The 20044-nt window shown below is 47.1% G+C and overlaps 1 protein-coding gene across 1 annotated transcript in view; it reads left to right on the plus strand.

The window, feature by feature from the left end:
- LOC143300313 (zinc finger homeobox protein 3-like) overlaps positions 1–13483 on the plus strand; it is a 92577-nt gene extending 79094 nt beyond the window's left edge. The window contains exons 5-10 of the mRNA XM_076613911.1: positions 2876–7600; positions 7868–8713; positions 9394–9528; positions 11030–11106; positions 11138–11267; positions 12777–13483. Of these exons, the coding sequence (XP_076470026.1) occupies positions 2876–7600; positions 7868–8713; positions 9394–9528; positions 11030–11106; positions 11138–11267; positions 12777–13483 (6620 nt within the window). The remainder of the gene's footprint in view (positions 1–2875; positions 7601–7867; positions 8714–9393; positions 9529–11029; positions 11107–11137; positions 11268–12776) is intronic.
- The last annotated feature ends 6561 nt before the right edge of the window (positions 13484–20044 follow it).

The following is a 20044-nucleotide window of genomic DNA, read 5'->3' on the forward strand; positions in this document are numbered from 1 at the left end:
GCGTGTGTCTCTGTGTGTGTGTGTGTGATGTGGTGTGGTGTGTGCGGGGCAGGGGGAGGGGAGGGGAGTGGAGGAGGGGGGGGGGGGGGAGAAGAGAAAGGGAGTGTTGAAGACAGAAAGAGGTTGGAGGTTGTACGGGATTAGATGGGACCAGTACGTATGGCGGTGTGGTGTGGTGTGGTGTGTGGTGTGTGTCTTGATTGCCGCTGTGTGGTGGAGGTGATACCTTCGGTACATGTGTTCCGGGATGCCGTGTGGATGTGGTCAGTTGGGTTTTCAAGTCAAAGTCATGGCAAATTTACTTTTAATGTCACGTATCCATTACTTATCTCTGCCTCCTTGAGCTACTGAAACTGAAACTGTTAAGGGAATTTGAAGTTACCATACGGTTGTGTAGCTCACATGGCAAACAGGAGATCTAGTGTTTAATTAAAAGTGTGTAACTGTTGGTGACAGGGTCAGTTTCATTGTTGAACAGAAGTTGTGATAAGTTGATGTTTTTCTTGGCTTTTTTTTTTTTTTTTTTTTTTTTGTCCTCTCGTTTTCTCGGCGACTGAGCGACCTGACGTGCCGATACCCTTTTGAGATTCTTTGTGCCACCGTTTTATTATTTATGTATTTATATCTATATATTTGTTTGTTTCTTTAGTTAGATGGATCTGCATGTACTTTTCTTTTCTTGTGGACTTTGAAGGTGGTTTGGAGTTTAGAAGGTGGTGGCTTGAATTTTGTTGCAGGCGGTGATTTGAACGACACACTGATTATTGTGGGAGGAGGGGTTTTATTTGTTTCTTTAAAAAAAAAGAAAAAAAGAGAAGTTTTTAACGTGTTGAAAAGTGTCAGCACTGTTGTGGGTGTGGCTGGCGGGGTGATTGACAGCCACTTGATTTGTGCGGTGACTGTGTGTGTCACTGTCGCTTGTTTCCACAACCTGTGTCTGCCAGCCCCTCTCACTCAGTCTTAATTGAAAACACGCACTGCATACACCGGCAGACACACACACACAGAGGACACACAGACACACACACACACACACACACACACAGACACACACATATGCGGTGCGCGCGCGCGCACACACACACACACACACACACACACACACACACACACACACACACACACACACACACACACACACACTCACTCACTCACTGTAGCACAAACACACACACACAGCATGCATGCACTGAAGCACACATGCATGCATGTGCACTCACACACACACACACACACACACACACACACACACACACATATATATATATATATATATATATATATATATATATATATGCATGTATACTAGCATTCTCTCTCTCTCTCTCTCTCTCACACACACACACACACACACACACACACAGACACACACACACACACACACTCACACACACACACACACACACACACATATGCACCTACCCATTCACACACTCGCACAACACTCTCACAGAGTGTCTTTCCAATTTTCTCAACCTCACATACTTTCTTGCTTTTTTAAAAAAATTTATTTTTTTATTTTTTTTTTTTAAAGATTAAAAACAGCGGCAACACTTCCCCACTTCCTTTCTGTTCTTTTTGGCTTAGCATCATTCTCATCTTTTATCAGATCGTTTGGAAGTGTTCACGTCAAAGTTGTTTTCAGAGACAAAGAGTTGATTCAGTTGATAAACTGTCAGGGGTTTGGTAAATGTAATATGGTTTGTTTATTATTATATTATTATTATTATTATTATCTGGTTCTCCTTTTTAGATTTGTTCTTTCGTTGCCATTCTTGTTCTGGGTTGTTGTTGTTGTTTTTTGTTTGTTTGTTTGTTGTTATTGCTGTTTGGGGGGTGGGGGTTGGGGGAGGGTTTTTTTCTTTTCATCTTTTGTAATATTTCCTTCAAATTACATGCCAAATAGTTTTTGATGTTCAACAGATTAACCTTGCATCTAAGTTGTGCATCTTCACACCACTGTACAGCGTTCTTCACTGGACTTAATGTCTTCATTACTTGGTTCCTTTTCTCTTTTTTTATCCCCATGCATAGAAAGTTATATTTTCTCTTGAACATCATTACAACCCTAGCAGTTCCAGCCTACACAGCACATCAATGTAACAGAGTGTCAGCTTGTGACAAACGTGTCATTACTACACACCTCTGACTGTATGTGTGTGTCACAAACAAGTGTGTCATTAGTTGGTTCCTACCACCTTTGCCTCTATATGTCTGTCCATGTGTGTGTGTGTGTCACAGACAAGTGTGTCATTACTTGGCTCCTATCCACCTCTATATGTCTGTCCATGTGTGTGTGTGTCACAGACAAGTGTGTCATTACTTGGCTCCTACCCACCTGAAAATGTCAGTCCATGTGTGTGTGTCACAGACATCTGTGTCATTACTTGGCTCCTATCCACCTCTATATGTCTGTCCATGTGTGTGTCACAGACAAGTGTGTCATTACTTGGTTCCTAAGCACCTGAAAATGTCAGTCCATGTGTGTGTGTCACAGACAAGTGTGTCATTACTTGGCTCCTATCCACCTCTATATGTCTGTCCACGTGTGTGTCACAGACAAGTGTGTCATTACTTGGTTCCTACGCACCTGTAAATGTCTGTCCACGTGTGTATCACAGACAAGTGTGTCATTACTTGGCTCCTACCCACCTGAAAATGTCTGTCCATGTGTGTGTGTCACAGGCAAGTGTGTCATTACTTGGCTCCTATCCACCTCTGTATGTCTGTCAACGTGTGTGTCACAGACAAGTGTGTCATTACTTGGCTCCTATCCACCTGAAAATGTCTGTCCATGTGTGTGTGTCACAGGCAAGTGTGTCATTACTTGGCTCCTACCCACCTCTGTACGTCTGTCAACGTGTGTGTCAAACAGGCGTGGTGGAGAGCAGTAGCAGCAGCAACAAAGCAGAGAGCGAGGAGACCTACCACTGCCGGATCTGCTCACGGGTCTTCACCGCCATCGACGCCCTGTACGCTCACCAGAACGAGCTGGGCCACCTGGAGCTGAAGCAGACGCCGCGCGGGCCGGGCTACCTGTGCTGGAAGAAAGGCTGCAACCAGTACTTCAAGACGGCCCAGGCCCTCCAAGACCACTTCAAGCACATCCACGTCCACAAGGATGACCGGGACAGCTCGGCGGGCGCTTTCCGCTGCGGGCAGTGCCCCTCCCTGCCGCCCTTCAAGGACGAGGCGTCGCTCCAGCTGCACAGCCTGTACCACCTGGCCAAGGCCCTGACACGCTGTGCCCTGTGCTCCGCCTCCTTCAGCTCCCTGCAGGCCCACAAGGTCCACCTCCACAAGGACCACGCTGACCTGGGCCAGGCTGAGCTGGAGAGCCGTGTCAGCTCCGTCGACAAGAAAATGGCTTCTCTGATCCACAGCCAGGAGTCGGAGCACTTCCAGGCAGAGTTTCTCGGCTGTGACCTGTCGCGGCACTGCTCCAGAACTGTGCCCCACCTCCCCAAGCCAGAGTCCGCCTCCACCAACGCCAAGAAGAGAAGCATCGATGCGCTGGCTGCGGATATCGCCAAAATGGCGGAGAAGCAGAACAGGAACCAAGGTTCCTCGCTGGTGCAGGACGGAGAGGAGGACGCGGAGCAGCTGGAGAAGCAGTTCCCCAGCCCTCAGGCCCTGGAGGAGTTCCTCAGCTGCCACGCCTTCCCCCTGGAGGATCCTGCGGCCAAGTACCCATGTCAGCGCTGCAAGGTGGCCTTCACCAGGCACAGCCACCTGACGCTGCACTACAGGACGCAGCAGCACCAGCATGGCAACATGCCCCTCTACACCCAGGACCGGTACCTCAACCCCAACCGCCCCTACAAGTGTGAGGTGTGCAAAGAGTCCTTCACCCAGAAGAACATCCTGCTGTCTCACTGCAACTCGGTCAGTCACCTGCAGAACGTCAGAGCCAGCAAGGCCGCCAACCAGGTGATGCCGCCGGTGTCTGCACCCAAAAAACCCACAGAGGCGGCAAGCAGCGTCATGATGAACAACAGCAACGGCAGTGAGAACAACGAGAGGTCCGTCTCCAACAAGAAGTACAAGTGCAACGTCTGCAACGTCAGCTTTCTGGATCTGGACAGCCACCAGAGGAGCTCAGGCCACCAGAGCAAGATGGCCAAGCTGAGCGACCTGATGATGGCAGGGCAGATCAGCTTCAGCCAGCCCATCATCGAGCACCCTGACATGGCCATGGAGGCCGCCCAGGCCCAGCAGATGCAGCTTTACATGGACATGATGCAGCACCAGCACATGACGGCCGTCAGCAGCCAGTCCCTCATGTTCCAGGCCATGCAGGGTTTGAACTCCATCCCCATGCTTCAGGGCCTCCCTTCGCTCTTCAGCAGCCCCCCTACCTCCTTCCCCAACTCCACCACAGCAGCCTTGGCGTCATACGCCTCTGCTGCCGCCATGGAGAGGGAGCTTGCCGGTCAGCGGCTGGAGGAAAGTCAGGTCCTTGGGAAGACTGACTATCGCGGTGAAGAAAAACGGGAAGCCCAGCAGAGAGACACAGAAGAATCCAAGCCGGCCAGGTCAGAGGACGTTGCCATGGACGTGGATGATGCTGAAGATCGGAGCGAGGCCATGGGCATGCAGGGAGAGGGGGAGGACGACTCCATGGATGAGACTGCCTCTGACATCCACACAGACTCCTATGCTGGGCTCAAGTCTGAGATGTCCACCAACACCTCCGAGATGTGCATGGCAGGCATGACCAAGACATCCGACCAGCCCACTAACCCCGTCCTGGCAGCCTCCTTGCCTGTCATCTTGTCTCGACCCAGAGGATTCATGGGCAGGTTCAAACCTCAGGTCCAGAGGAACCTCTTGGAAAATATTGGATTCGAGTATGTGATGCAGTTCAATGAATCGACACTGAGCCGAAGAAAAGGAAAAGAAAAAGAGAAGGACGAAAACGACATGACTGTGGAAGTTGAACAAGAGGCTCAGGATGAAAAGGACAATGTGGAAGACAAAGAAAACGTAGAACAGCCGGCTCAGGAGCCAGTGGAGGTTCCTGTCAAAGAGAGTGAAGGGGAGACGAAGGACTTGTTGACCATGGACCTGCCAGAGCTGAACAAGTGCCGCTGTCTGCAGTGTGGGAGCGAGTTCTCCAGCGTCTTTGTGCTCAAGGCCCACGAGGAGGCCGTGCACAAGACGGTCATCCCCATCAGGGTGGTGGAGGAGTTTGGGGAGAAGTTCAAGGACTACCTGGAGGAGAAGCAGCCCAAGCCTCCTGAGGGTGAGGCCCTGGCAGTCAGCCAGCCCATGACCTCCACCCCCACCCAGACCATGCCCCAGATCACCACCGCGGCCGCCACCAATACCTCTACTGTCTGCTCCACGGAGAAGGCCCCCATGAAGGGCGGCAAGGAGGAGATGCCTCCCCCACCACCTCCACCCCCTCAGCTGCCCAGTCCCTATGACATGGCGCAGATGATGCCCATGCTGGGCATGATGCCCATGCCCGTCAACTTGATGGGGCTGCAGGCGCCCCTTGTGCCCATGATGCCCGGCACAGGGCTGGACCTTGGCCCCGGCTTCCCTCTCAACCTGGGGCTGATGGACCCCGGCCTCATGTCTGCCCAGCAGCAGATCCAGCAGGCTGCCAGCGCTGCTCAGAACCAGAAGCGGGTGCGAACCCGGATCAGCGACGACCAGCTCAAGATCCTGCGGTCCAACTTCGACATCAACAACTCGCCCACAGAGGCCCAGATCAACGCCATGTCCGAGCAGTCGGGGCTGCCACAGAAGGTGATCAAGCACTGGTTCAGGAACACGCTGTTCAAGGAGAGACAGCGCAACAAGGACTCCCCGTACAACTTCAACATCCCGCCCTCCACCACCATCGATCTGGAGGAGTATGAGAAAACGGGGAAGATTCCGGCGTCCACTGTGAAGTCTGAGCCAAGCGAAGTGGAGGAAACTGTGCAGAACATCAAGCAGGAGGAGCCCGTGGAGCCGGAGCCACAGCCAGAGCCGCCACAACACCCCATCCCGCCCACCTTCAGTCTGGACCTGCTGCCCAGACCCGACATGGAGGAGAGGAAAGATCATGAGAGCCATTCCAACACTTCCACCCCTTCCAATGTGTCTTCCATCCCCTCCACCCCCACCTGCTCCGCTCCTCCCACCCCAACCCCTACCCCTACGTCCACGCTGACCAGTATATTTGACGCCCACCCGGTCAGTCTGCCCCGGGAGTCCTCCACCAGCGCCGCCCAGAACTCTGTGACCAAGCGCGCCAACAGGACGCGCTTCACGGACGCCCAGGTGAAGATCCTGCAGGAGTACTTTGAGCAGAATGCTTACCCCAAGGACGATGAGCTGGACCACCTGTCCAAGATGCTCAGCCTCAGCCCCCGGGTCATCGTGGTGTGGTTCCAGAATGCCCGGCAGAAAGCCCGGAAGATCTACGAGAACCAGCCGGCTGTGGAGACCAAGGAGAGCGGCAGCCCCTTCCAGCGAACGCCCAGCGCCAACTACCTGTGCAAGAAGTGCGGCGCCGTGTTCCAGAAATATTATGAGCTGATCAAGCACCAGAAGCGGCCGTGTCTGTCAGAGAACAACAACAACAAGCCCCTGCCCACCAACATGGATGAGGACAGTTTCTCCAGCGGCACCTCGCTGGACGAGTCAGGACTCTCAGACTCCCTCAATCTGTCGCTCAACTCCCAGAAGGAGGCTGCCGTGCCTGCTGCCACCGCCATGATGGGTAAGCCTGTGCGCTGCGACAAGTGCAACATCAGCTTCAGCCGCATCGACCTGTGGCAGGAGCACCAGAAGATGCACGACCTCAACTCCAACCTCTTTCCTCCCTTCTCGTCCACCTCCGCCTTTGGCATGCTGCAGTCCCTGGCTCAGCAAGAGGACAGCAAGTACGTCATGGCCGCCACCACCGCCCCCAGGACCTCCCCCTCCACCCTTGCCCCCTCCTGTTCCTCCGCCCTGGGCTCCCTCAGCCCCAACAAGCGCAGGCTGGAGGTGTCGGATGAGGACAGGTGCGAGGACCAGCCGCGAGACAAGCGGCTGAGGACCACCATCCTGCCGGAGCAGCTGGACTACCTGTACCAGAAGTACCAGCTGGACTGCAACCCCAGCCGCAAGCAGCTGGAGTCCATCTCGCAGGAGGTGGGGCTGAAGAAGCGGGTGGTGCAGGTGTGGTTCCAGAACACGCGGGCCCGGGAGCGGAAGGGGCAGTACCGCGCCCACCAGCAGCTCATCCACAAGCGCTGTCCCTTCTGCCGGGCGCTGTTCCGTGCCAAGTCAGCCATGGAGTCCCACCTGGCCTCCAAGCACCCCGAGGAGATGGCCAAGGGGGAGATCAACGTGGACGCCATCCCGGATGCTGTGCTGGAGCCCCCCCACCCGGCCCACTCCTTGCCCAGCACCTCCACCTCCTACCAGTCCAGTGCCTCCGCCTCCGCCACGGACTTCAGCAAGCTGTTGAGTCCCAGTAGCATGCAGCCATACATGTCCTTCTTGCCGCCACCCAGCCTGGGCCTCAGCTTCCCCCCTCCCCTGGCCTCGGAGCCCATCCAGCTCTCCATGCAGCACCTCTATGAGAATGCCTACAAGAAGTACATCTCAGAGCTGAGTGGGACCGCCCCCGCTTCACCTCTCCCCCCCACGCACATCCCCGAATCCCTCACCTCCACCCCCATCCAGCAGAACAAGCCTGTGGAAAAACCAGCCCCGCCTCCTCCTCCTCCCCCTCCTCCTCCTCCTCCTCCACCACCAGCATCCGTGTGTATGGATAATGAGGCTCCCCTAGATCTCAGCGTTTCTGTCAAATCCAGCACCACCACCAGCAGCAGCAGCAGCAGCAGCAGCAGCATCAGGCACTCCACTGACACTTACCCAGAAAAGACCAACCACCACAGTGAGAGGGCAGCCATTCCGGGCAGTCTGGAACACGCGTTCAGCCACAGTCTGACCAGCAGCCTCAACAGCCTCAGCTCCAGCCTCAGTAGGAGCAGAGAGCCGGCCCCTTCTATCAGCTCCTCAGACAAAGCTGCCCGTGAGTTTGAGAAGAAGCAGGAGCACAGCCTCCAGAGCTACAGCTATGACAGCTCCAACTCAGAGAGCCACTTGGACTTCAGTGACAGCCACAGCCAGAGAGGCGTCGGCAGCAACCCTTCCTCGCCAAAACCCAACGCCAGTAGCGGTGGCGGCACCCCCATGCAGAAGCGGTACCGCACTCAGATGACCAGCCTGCAGGTCAAGGTGATGAAGCTTCTCTTCAAGGACTACAAGACCCCAACGATGACAGAGTGCGAGCTGCTGGGGAAGGAGATCGGCCTCCCAAAGCGGGTGGTACAGGTGTGGTTCCAGAACGCCCGCGCCAAGGAGAAGAAGTCCAAGCTGGCCATGGGCAGCTCCATGGCCCCAGAGGTGGACTTCCCCAAGGTGCCCGAGGAGTGCCAGCTTTGCAGCTTCAAGTACTCGCACAAGTTCACGGTGCAGGACCACATCTTCACTAAGCGCCACATCGACAACGCCAAGGGCTTCATCCAGAACCAGTCTGACGCCGAGCGAGAGATCTCAGACCCTGGCGCCGTGACGGGGTTGCTGCGGCAACAGTCGGCGGAAATGGAGGGAGGGGGAAGGATGTGGGAGAAAACGTCCACAGCCACCTCCCAGCAGCAGCTGGCGCAGATCCACCACGGGCTGAACGCTGCCGCCCTGGGGCTGAACGCTGCCGTGCCGGGTATGTGGTGTTTGGCTGTTCTTGTGTGGGTGTGTTGGTGTGATCATGGTCTGTTGTGTGTCCATGTGGATACACACACACACAGACACACGTGTGTTGACACATGCATGCACACTCACACTCACACACATGCATGCATGCATGCATGCACACTCACTCTCACACGCACACGCACACACATGCGTGGATGCACACTCACTCGCATGCACATTTGTATGCATGGGAAACAAAAAGGAAAACACTGTATGCCTGACTTCATTTGACACATTTAAGGCCTCTGCTGTCAAGTTCAGATAAACAATAATTATGTGCACTTTTCTGCTAAAAACAACAACAAAAAACCAAAAAAACCTCCTCAGTTACAGGTAAAAACTTAATGTATGTCACATATAAGTATCAGTCATGATACTTTGACAGCCAGGGTCTATATTTCATATTCACAAGCCCTTATAGAACACATAGCTTATCTCTCTCTCTGTCTGTCTGTCTGTCTCTCTCTCTCTCTCTCCCCAAAATCCCAATATATGTATATGTGCCCATGGCCAAAATGCATTAAACATTCATTCATTCATTCTCTCTCTCTCACTAACTCACTATATATATATATATAGAGAGAGAGAGAGAGATGATGAAGAGGCAAACATTTCATCCAGGATTGCGTCCTGTCTGTCTGTGGACAGGTCTGGGTAACGCCTTTCCCCTGGGCAATCTTCCCTTGGGACCAGAGTCGATGCCACAGACACCTCAGACAGCCAGTGATAAAGCAAAGAGCAAGGAGCCAGCGAAGGACAGCGGGAAGAAATCTGAGAGTTCAGGTAGGTGTGTGTGTGCTGTGCAGTCAGAATCAGAGTCAGGATACCCCCTTTTTTTCTTCTTTTTTTTTATCTCAGTAATACCGGAGAAAGTAAGCATGGTGAAGTCTTGTGATACTTGCAGATTACAAGCAAAGCGTTAAAATTTGGTGTACAACACGAATCGCACACAACAGAGTTAAAGCAAAACAAGCCTGATAACAATATCGCCTTTCTATGATTTAAAACACACGCACACGCACACGCACACGCACACATATGCATGCATGCACGCCCACCCAGATGCATGCACCCTTGCACCCTTTCTTTGTATATGTATATATTCTAGCACAATGTATTGAACAAATATGGTGGTGAAGTCAGTATAAAACAATACCAAGCTGTGAAACACACAACCAAATTTTAAGCAAATAAGGCATAAGAAAACTGATTTTGCCTCGTCGTTGTTGTTATTGGTTTAGGTAGGAACACAATCAAAGGTACTCCATAAAGATCACAGTCATTATGTATGGTGTGATGAAATAAAGGATTTGGACAGTTCTAAAGGTGTCAGAATGAATGCTGTTAACAAGTTTCAAAACTTCTCCCGTTGATCATTTTAATTATCAACAGTGGATTGTTCTCCTCTTTCATGCCTTTAGCTGCAGCCGTCATCATCTTGATCTATTCCGAGTCCAAGGCTTTGAGAATAATTATTGTTGATATTTTATATTTTTGGATTGAATTACTTTTTTTTCCCCCCCCTTCTTTTTTTTTTATACTTTGTTACTAGTTCAGCAAATCAACACCAAGAGGGTAAAGAATATCAAAATGTATGCCAGTATCATATTCATGAACAAAAGTAATTTGCACTGAAAGACAATACTTTACACAAAAAACTTTAAAAAAAAAAATATGAAGAGTATCTGTGCATGGGCGTATGTGCGATTGAGGGCAAGGGAAAATAGAGACAGACAGACAGACAGACAGACAGATTTCTCTGTATGAAATTCAGGCAGCTCTGCCTGGGGAGGGAACAAGGAACATACTCCTGGGGAGAGGAGCAGGGAACTAACACAGGGAAATCTGTTGTGACAGTACAGTACGGTATGAGTAACAGCACAGTACAGTACAGTACAGTACAATGCCATACAATATGATATCATGTAACATAAAATAATGTAATATGATACAATATATATGATATGGTATGATATGGTATGATATGATACAGTATCTCAGGGCCTGACTAAGCATGTTGGGTTACGCTGCTGTTCAGGCATCTGGCCTAGCAGATGTGGTGTGGCTGATTATGGATGTGTCCGAACATAGTGATGCCTCCTTGAGAGACTCAAACTGAAACTGTAATGAATATAGAATATATGATATGATACAATATGATACAACACAATGTTTTGCAATACAATAGAACGCAATACAATACAGTACAGTACAACATAACACAACACAACACGACAGACACGACACAACACAGTACAACACCACTCTGTCCCCCCCTCAGCAGCCAGTGCCGCCGCAGCCGCCGCCGGCCGCCGCCGCCAGTGTCAGCAGCAAGGACCACCTCCATCAGCAGCAGCAGCAGTCGGCCCAGCAGGCCGCGGAACTGGCCCAGATGATGGCCCTGGGCAGCTTCCTGCCGGGGTTCGATCCCGCCTATCTCAACTACATGTACTCCGCGGGTCTCCCCGGCTTCTTCCCCGGCATGAGCACCATGCCTCTTCTTCAGCCGGGACTGCTGCCTGGTCAGTGATGTCTTCTGTTGTTTTAGTGATGTCTTCTTCTGTTTTAGTGATGTCTTTCTGGCGTTTTAGTGATGTCTTTCTGGTGTTTTTGTTAAGTCTTCTGCTGTTTTAGTGACGTCTTTCTGGTGTTTTTGTTAAGTCTTTCTGGTGTTTTAGTGATGTCTTTCTGGTGTTTTTGTTAAGTCTTCTGGTGTTTTAGTGATGTCTTTCTGGTGTTTTAGTGATGTCTTCTGGTGTTTTAGTGATGTGTCTTCTGGTGTTTTAGTGATGTCTTTCTGGTGTTTTAGTGATGTCTTCTGGTGTTTTAATGATGTCCTGCTGGTTTTAGTGATGTCTTTCTGGTGTTTTTGTTAAGTCTTCTGGTGTTTTAGTGATGTCTTCTGGTGTTTTAGTGATGTGTCTTCTGGTGTTTTAGTGATGTCTTCTGGTGTTTTAGTGATGTCTTTCTGGTGTTTTAGTGATGTCTTCTGGTGTTTTAGTGATGTCTTCTGGTGTTTTAGTGATGTCTTCTGCTGTTTTAGTGATGTCTTCTGCTGTTTTTGTTATGTCTTCTGCTGTTTTTGTTATGTCTTCTGGTGTTTTTGTTATGTCTTCTGCTGTTTTAGTGATGTCTTCTGCTGTTTTAGTTATGTCTTCTGCTGTTTTTGTTATGTCTTCTGCTGTTTTTCCTGCTGCCTTCTGACATTTTAGTAATGTTTTCTGCTGTTTTGGTGATGTCTCCTGTTCTGCTGTTTTAGTGATGTCTTCTGTTTTGGTGATGTCTCCTGTTCTGCCCTTTTGGTGATGTCTCCTGTTCTGCTGTTTTGGTGATGTCTCCTGTTCTGCCGTTTTGGTGATGTCTCCTGTTCTGCCGTTTTGGTGATGTCTCCTGTTCTGCCCTTTTGGTGATGTCTCCTGTTCTGCTGTTCTGGTGATGTCTCCTGTTCTGCCCTTTTGGTGATGTCTCCTGTTCTGCTGTTTTGGTGATGTCTCCTGTTCTGCTGTTTTAGTGATGTCTTCTGTTTTGGTGATGTCTTCTGCGGTATTACTGTGGTCATCTATATATTGCCATGTTTTCAGTGTGATGTTCTTCTGTCTTCTGTCTACCACACATATTTTCTGTCTTATTTCTGTCTTTTCATTGGTAGTTTAGAAAAGGACTTTGCCAGCATGTATGTGAATTGTTTTGGAAATTGCCAGCATAAATTACTAATTGTTTTGGAAATTGGAATATATATATTCCATATTATATATATATATAGATTGGTCAGTGTTGTGAAATTGCTTTTATCATGTTTGATAGTTAGTGAAAGGCAATAACCACACTGTGTGTGATTCCACTGACACTGACCCCACATAGTGCAGTTTCAGTGACACTGACCCTGACACTGTTGGGTCACACTGCTGGTCAGGCATCTGTTTTGCAGATGTGGTGTAGCAAATATATATATATGGGTTAGTGTGAACGCAGTGACGCCTCCTTGAGTAACTGAACTGAACTGACCCGGCCTTGTGTCACTCCACTTGCAGGCACGGAACACATGCTGGCCTACGACCCGCTATCATTCGGCACGCCCCTCCACATGCTCAACCTGCCCCCTCAGGCCATCAAGTCGGTGTCCCAGAAGGTGGAGGACCCCCACTGCACCCTGACGCACTATGCGCAGGACTGCAAGACCCTGGCCGATCTCAAGGCCCAGCTGGGCCCCGCCGACGCCGCCTGCTTCTCGGAGAGCTCCCTGGACGTCGGGTACATCTGCAAGAAGTGCCAGATGGTGTACCCCGCACGTGACGCCTGCCTGGCCCACCAGCGCATGGCCTGCTTCATCGGCGGGGGCCACGGGGGCAAGAACATGCTCAAGCTGGAGCAGCTGCAGCACGAGTGTCGGGCGTGCGGGGAGAAGTTCTCCACCCTGTCGGAGGTGAAAGGCCACTGTGCGGAAGAGTCGCACAAGGTCAAGGTCGGTGGCTCCAGCCTCCTGCCCTCCTCCCTGCCGCCACCTCCACCTCACTCCTCCGGCAAACCCGCCACCCTCACCTCCATCCACCCCTCCTCTAGTGCCCCCCACCCTTACCCGTCGGGGTCGTCTCCGTTCCTGGCGGACAGGGTCCCCAGCAGTGGCGCCCCCTCCGCTGCTAACTCCTCAGCGTTCAGCCCACACAGGTCTCCAAGTGCTCAGTCCTCAGAGGGTGAAAAGAACGGCACCGAAGAACCCAAGCTCCCAAAGCTGGAGTGAACAGTGGGAGGGGATGGTGTTACAACAGGTTTGTGCTTCTTCACATGTGTAGTTATGTGTCGTGAGTTGACTCGGTACTCGGAAATGTGAAGGGAGTGATGATGCTTTGTGTTCGTTCACACACCACCAATGGAAAGGGATCCAAAGAGCTCGACTGGACCTCAACGACTGGTTCCTCTGCCGCTGTACTGCAGAGGACCTGATACCCCCAAAGCACTGCAAGCATTCCAGTCTCTGTGGCAGTGCTGTTGGCACAGCATGGCACGGCACGGCACGGCACGGCATGGCATGGAAAGGTGGGACTGTGACAGACACTTCCAGAACGTCAGTTTCTGCAATACCCATTTCTACACAGACACACAAACCCATTTCTCTCCCCACCCCCCACCCTCCATTTGTCCTGACCTCCCGTCACCCCCACCTACAAACATTGTGAAGTGTGAATTTCTCACAGCATTAAAGACAACTGTGTATAAAACAAAACGATTGGCAGAAAACTTGACAGACACTGCACCTTGGTCCTCACGTCAGCTGTGGTCCAGAAAGGCCAGAGGATATGTGTATTAACGTGGCCATCTTCAAAGCAGCTTAAAACAGAAAGCAATGGATATGCAACGTGGACACTACCAAGCTTACTGGGATTTAGTACTTACACTTGTGTACATGTGCAAAGCTGGCAGTTTTATGAAGCCGCTAAGCCAAACCTGTGGACAGAAGATTTGTGGTGGAAAAAAACCCAAAAAACAAACCTCACATACACAGCTTCATTGTGGCAGAATTTCTGTGAAGACATTTCACAAAACTGGCCTCAATTTCTATCTCTAAAACTGGATTGGTTGAACGTCTGAAGGTCAGTACAGAAAAAGTGCTTCAAACAGAACTTTTCATGTCTATAGGATTTTTTTTTTTTTTTTTTTTTTTTTTTAATAGTTGGTCAATTTCAATTTGTGATTGCGTGATTTGTCATGAATTAATCTATGATTAGGTGATTGAAGTAAAGCAGAGTTGTATAGTTACTAAGCTTTTTATTTTTTTCTTCTGCGTAGATTTTGTGACGGGGTTGTGTGTTGGTGTGTGTATGTGTGCAAGTAATAGAAAACGGTGTACAGAAAGAAAGATACGTAGAAGACGTGTAAAGGAGGAGGATTCCCTGACATTGTGCAGAAGTGTGAAAAAGAAACTCGTTCTTCATACAGATGTTACATTTACCAAAAATATTGTGGATTATTGTCCTACTTTTGCCATTAACTTACTGCGTGTGAAGGAAAAGTAATCTTTACAAATGTTATGTTTCAAACGGGAGTGTCGCCATTGAAAAAAAAAAACACACCCTTTAATTGCTTTTCTGTCTCACCAAACATACTGTCTGTCCTCCTTTGCTGGCTGGCACTAGTGCTATCAAGAACTGATGTAAGATGTTAAAGGAAACATGTTGTGATCTGTTTGTGTGTGATGTGAGACAGAAGCAATTTGAAGAGAAATTCACCTGCTTCGGAGAGAAATATCAAATGATATAATTATATGAATCTGGTAATTAATTTTGAGCATTAAGTTATGGAACTGAAAATTTAGAATGAACTAACTAAAGATGAGAGAAGAGGGGGGTGAATGTTCACATACAGACATGATCTAACCGCATTTGATGAGGATTTTTTCTTTAATAAAGGAAACTTTATCAGTGGATTGTGTATTAAAATTGCAGCCCTCTGAAGGAAGAGTAAAATTTACTTTCCTTTCCTCAGTAATTTCTGTAAGTAAATACATACTGTCTTAAGTGACTTAGCCATTTTGTAACATCATACATTATACATTTTATTACATTTACTCTGTAATTTTCCCTTCAGAAATTTCTTTTCTTTTTCTTCATCATGGTGCTCAAGCACACGTATGTCTGGGCGACATTTCTAAAAAAAAAAAAAAAAAAAAAAAGACACACAATTTGTGTGAAATATATGTACTTTTTTTCTTTTTTTTTTCACTCTCCCCTCTCTTTTTTTTTTTCTTTCTTCATTCATAAGATTGTTGTTAAGAATGACAAGTGAATTGAAGGTGGTTGGTACCGGGTGCTGATATATGGACATGAGGTGAGTGTATTGTGATTGGAGAGAACTACACAGAACCTGTGTACATAGTCTGTTGTCTGAGGATCCATCTCTGTACAGTGCGCCTTGCCATCTCCACAGGCCAAAACTACATGGAGTGACTACAGGTGGAACAGAGCGCAGAGGGATGGATTGCGTGATGGTTGTTCAAATGTTCTTGTGGATTACATCCGTTAAAACCTCTCATTGGAAAGGACCAGGGGTTTGACGTTTGTCCTGAAGAGTCAACAACTGTGAGGTTTTGATACTAAAATTTGCCATCATCACTTGGTTTTAATGCAGGCCGCAACAATGTTTATCACTGAAGTTGAAGGACAAAATGCCTGCTTTTGAAAATGGAGCATTTTGCAACCAAAATAAAGTAATGAAACGCTTACTGCTTCATGAAGTCATATTGTCAGTATTACCTGGACTGCAGATCTATATAGAGAGAAATTATATAATGCTAACATGATACTCTTTTGTTATAGAATTCATTGGCAGACATATTGAGCTCAGCTCTTATGTCAGAAAAACAACAAAACAAAAAAAAACCCAACTAACATGATACTCTTTTGATTTAGAATTCATCTGCAGACACACTGAGCTCCACTCTATTATGTCAGAAAAACATCAAAACAAAAAACCCCCAAAAGGTGGGTTGGGGTGGGTATTGTTGATTCAGTATCAGATTCCTTAGAAAAAAAAGACACTCTAATTGTGTTTGAAACTTATAAAGTGGCTCGTTGCACTTGTCTTTTAAACATTACAAATTATGCGAACATTTAAAAAAAATAATAAAGACTATATTCAGTATTTTGAAAAAGAAAAGATTCACAAGTGCTATATCATAACTGATTTCAAGGGGCTGCCAGATGAATGATACAAATGCCCCAGCGATAAAACAGAGACATTATCCCCAGTTTATGGCTTAGTGAATTAACATGTTATACAGAGGCCAAAGAAATGCTAAGTTTATGTAGCCAAATTTCAGTCATTGCTTTTTTTTTTTTTGCTTTTTTTTTTTAATCTCATTTTTAAATTCATTTTTGCTAAGCATTTCAGTGGTTAAACAAATGTTAAGACCAAATCCAAAACACCTGAGCGAGGAAGAGTTTGATGTTTAGCTGTATACCCAATTACCTCACACTGATAATATTATGCATCATTTACTGCATTTTTAATGCCTAGATTATTTCTCGCATATATATATATATATACATATATATAGTGCCTCATTTTGCATTGTGTCAGATCTCTCTGAGAGCTATTTTGTTTGTCTTAGGAAGTGACTGTACTTGGTATTTTGTAAGACAGGGTTGATAGATTTGTATTTTTGTATTGTCATCATAGAATACTGTGCTGTTTGTTTTGTGGTGGTTGTTTCTTTCTTTTTTTTTCTGTTCTCAGTTTAGCAAGCGGATGTGACTTGTCATTAATTGGTGTTATTAACAGGGATCATATGAACCAAAGCAGAAGTCTTTTCTTTTCTTGTCTTGTCTTGTCTTTTCTTTTTTCAGTCATTGGTATTATCATTATTCATGAACATGAATTTGGAATGGCCTCTGTGTAACTTAGCGTAGGTGTGGTACAGGATGAAGGGTAGAAACCTTTAGTGGCAAACGAGGTACACAGAATTCAAAGTATTTAAACAACTAAAATCATCCAAAGACTGAATGCATCTATGGAGAAATCATGGCATAGAAACAGTGATAGATACAGAACTTGTTGTTGTTGTCAATACAGCATCCATAAATCTGGCAGTAAATAGCTACATACCAAACAAAATCAGTAGTTCACTAATAGGACGTAGATATGAACATATTTTTCTGACACAAATCTCTCTCCTTTTTTTTTTTTTTTTTTTTTTTTTTGAAATACAATGAAATACCAGCATTGTATTAAAACTCCTAGCACTGTGTGTTGGCAAATGGATTAACGAAGGCCAAGAAGTTAGTGATGATGTATGATGTTGATCAATGTTGTACGAAGCCCAAGCGGCTAAAGTTCTCTACCTGTGCCATGAGAGAGCCAGCCATTGCATGGTGACTGGCTGGAGGGTGCATGCACTTCGGAACAGCAAGACAGGGTGCAACAAGAATAACCCCTGAGAGTATTTTTGGATGGATGTTTATGGTCCTTTTGTTTTTTTGTACACATTGTATTACGTCATGTAAAGAGTAGGTTCCTATGGTGCAAGTGGTAATGGTTTTTGGTGGTGGAGGGGAAGCTTGTTATGTTCATAAATTCGTAGTGATATTTCATCATATCAGTTTTGTTGCTGTTGCTGGACTTTTTTTTTTTTTTTCCAATGCTTTTTTTTCCCCCCCTCTCTCTTGATACCAGTCATGACATTTTTGTGTGATTTTGTTTCTTGTTGTTTTTCTTTTCTTTTCTTTTTTTTTTGTCTGGGAAAGTTCAGATACATCTTTTTGTCATGAAACTTCCGAGTCGTAAAGTTCCACTGCTATTGCTCTGTCAGCCCCTCTCTGATTCTTACCTCTTTAACCTCTCACCCCCCACCCTTCTTTTCAAAGGAAAGGGGGGGAGGGGAATGACACTTTGGCATTGACATGACATGGTTGACTATGGTTTTGGACTTTGACATGTATATAAATGATGCGTTTTGTTTCATCCGCTCTCTCCCTCCTCTTTCTTGCCCCCCCCCTCCTTCCTCAGCTTCTGTCTGTTTGGAACAGTGTCAGTGGACGTCTGGTTTTGTTGGTTCTTCTTCAGTTGCTTGTGTATAATGTTTACTGGTTGAAATTTACAAACAACAAAGCTTTACAAGATTGATTGTTATGGTGTTGATGGACGTGTGAATGAAATGATTGAATCGGTTCAGACGGAACTGTGAACACCCTCTTCCACCCCTCCACCCCCCTCCCTCCCCTTTCCTCCGGTCAGTCTGAACATGATTGTTGTGGAGGTCTTGTGCTCTTCACGGTCATCAGCTGTCTGCTCAGTGAAAAACACCTACCTTCTCTTGTCACGGCCTGTTGTCAGAGAGTTGTGATGTTTCAGGCGTTCTTTGGCAAACCAGGCGTGACAGGAAATGATTCCCCTGATTGTAGTCAAGGCAGGCTTGGTGCAAAGCTGAAGACAGTTCTTCTCTCTAGGTTTGCCATTCCTTTCTCTGTGTGCCTGTGTCCGATCAACTCTCCTCATTTTGTCTTCTCATTTTGATGATTCTAAGCTAGGTTAGTCCTGCTGGGGGGAGGGGAGGAGGCTTGGGCAGGGGTGGGTGGGGGGAGGATTGATACCTGGTACAATATGACTGATTTTACCAGGTGCATGACAATAATTTTTATACATGACAAATTTGACCAGGTACTTGAGGATACACAGTCTGTCTCAGTATACGATAGGGCTTTTCCCTTCTCTGCCATGTCATTTCTATTGTGGGTTGTTTTGAAGCTTTAAGACATGAACGTTTTGCATCTGTCCAAGAGATCATGACATTCATTGACTTATGAACTGGTGATTTTTGTATGGCACTGTTTCCAACTTTATTTTCAATAATCATAAGAGTCAGCTTGGATGGAGAATATATGGTGTTCTGAATGTGAATTCATTTTTTAATTCATTCTGATTTTGAAGTCAACAAATTCAAAATGTGTTGTTTGAAATATCCTGTGGCTTCCATTTTGGCTCTGGACATTATCCATGACATTCTTCTCTAGTTGATTATGCGTCTTTTAGTTAGCATGCACCATTAGTGTGTGAAATTAAAGATGATTATTCTTTTGTAATGAGAGGGTCCTGTTCAAATGACGGATAGAGGTAGATCAGCACATGGATGTTTTTTTGTGTTTTTTTGTTGTTTTTTTATTGTCTAGATGTGAAGGATACCAGAGACTGAGAGAGAATCTGCCAGGATGAGTCTTTCCTGCTTCATAGATCTGTTCCAGGATTGAGAGACTTTCAATTGTTTTCTTTTCCTTTCTTCTTGAGTTTTTCTTAGAATTATTAAACCCTTTTCTTGCAAGAAATTAGATTGGAAATGTTTGCCATTGATTCTGTTGGACTTGGAGGCCTACTAATGAACATTCATTCAGAAAATGATTCTGACATCTGATACCTGTGTGTGTGTGTGTGTGTTTGTGAATGTGCATTATGACAAGGGATATTGTCATCAGTTTGCAGGTGAGTCATAGTGAATTAGTTTAGAATAAGCTGTTGGACCAGTAAGATATGATGCATGCCTTGAGTTGGAATCATGTTTTGGACACAATTATTTGGAACAAGATTATGTTATTAGGGGTCCTTAATCTACTCCTGATTCAGCGCATGGGCATTTTCCTCAAGTTGATTGGTTGATTACGGTTATAAATGTGAATTGTTTTATGTTGAATCATTCAGTCCATCATGGTCAGTTAAACTTGTGTGAATAGACTGCAGTCAGCTATCCATTGTACATTTATTTTCTGCACCGGAAACAAGTTTGAGTTAATTACAAAAGTCAGAATTATTCCCAGAA

This window comes from Babylonia areolata, chromosome 26 (genome assembly GCF_041734735.1).
Source record: "Babylonia areolata isolate BAREFJ2019XMU chromosome 26, ASM4173473v1, whole genome shotgun sequence".
NCBI classification, from domain to species: domain Eukaryota; kingdom Metazoa; phylum Mollusca; class Gastropoda; order Neogastropoda; family Buccinidae; genus Babylonia; species Babylonia areolata.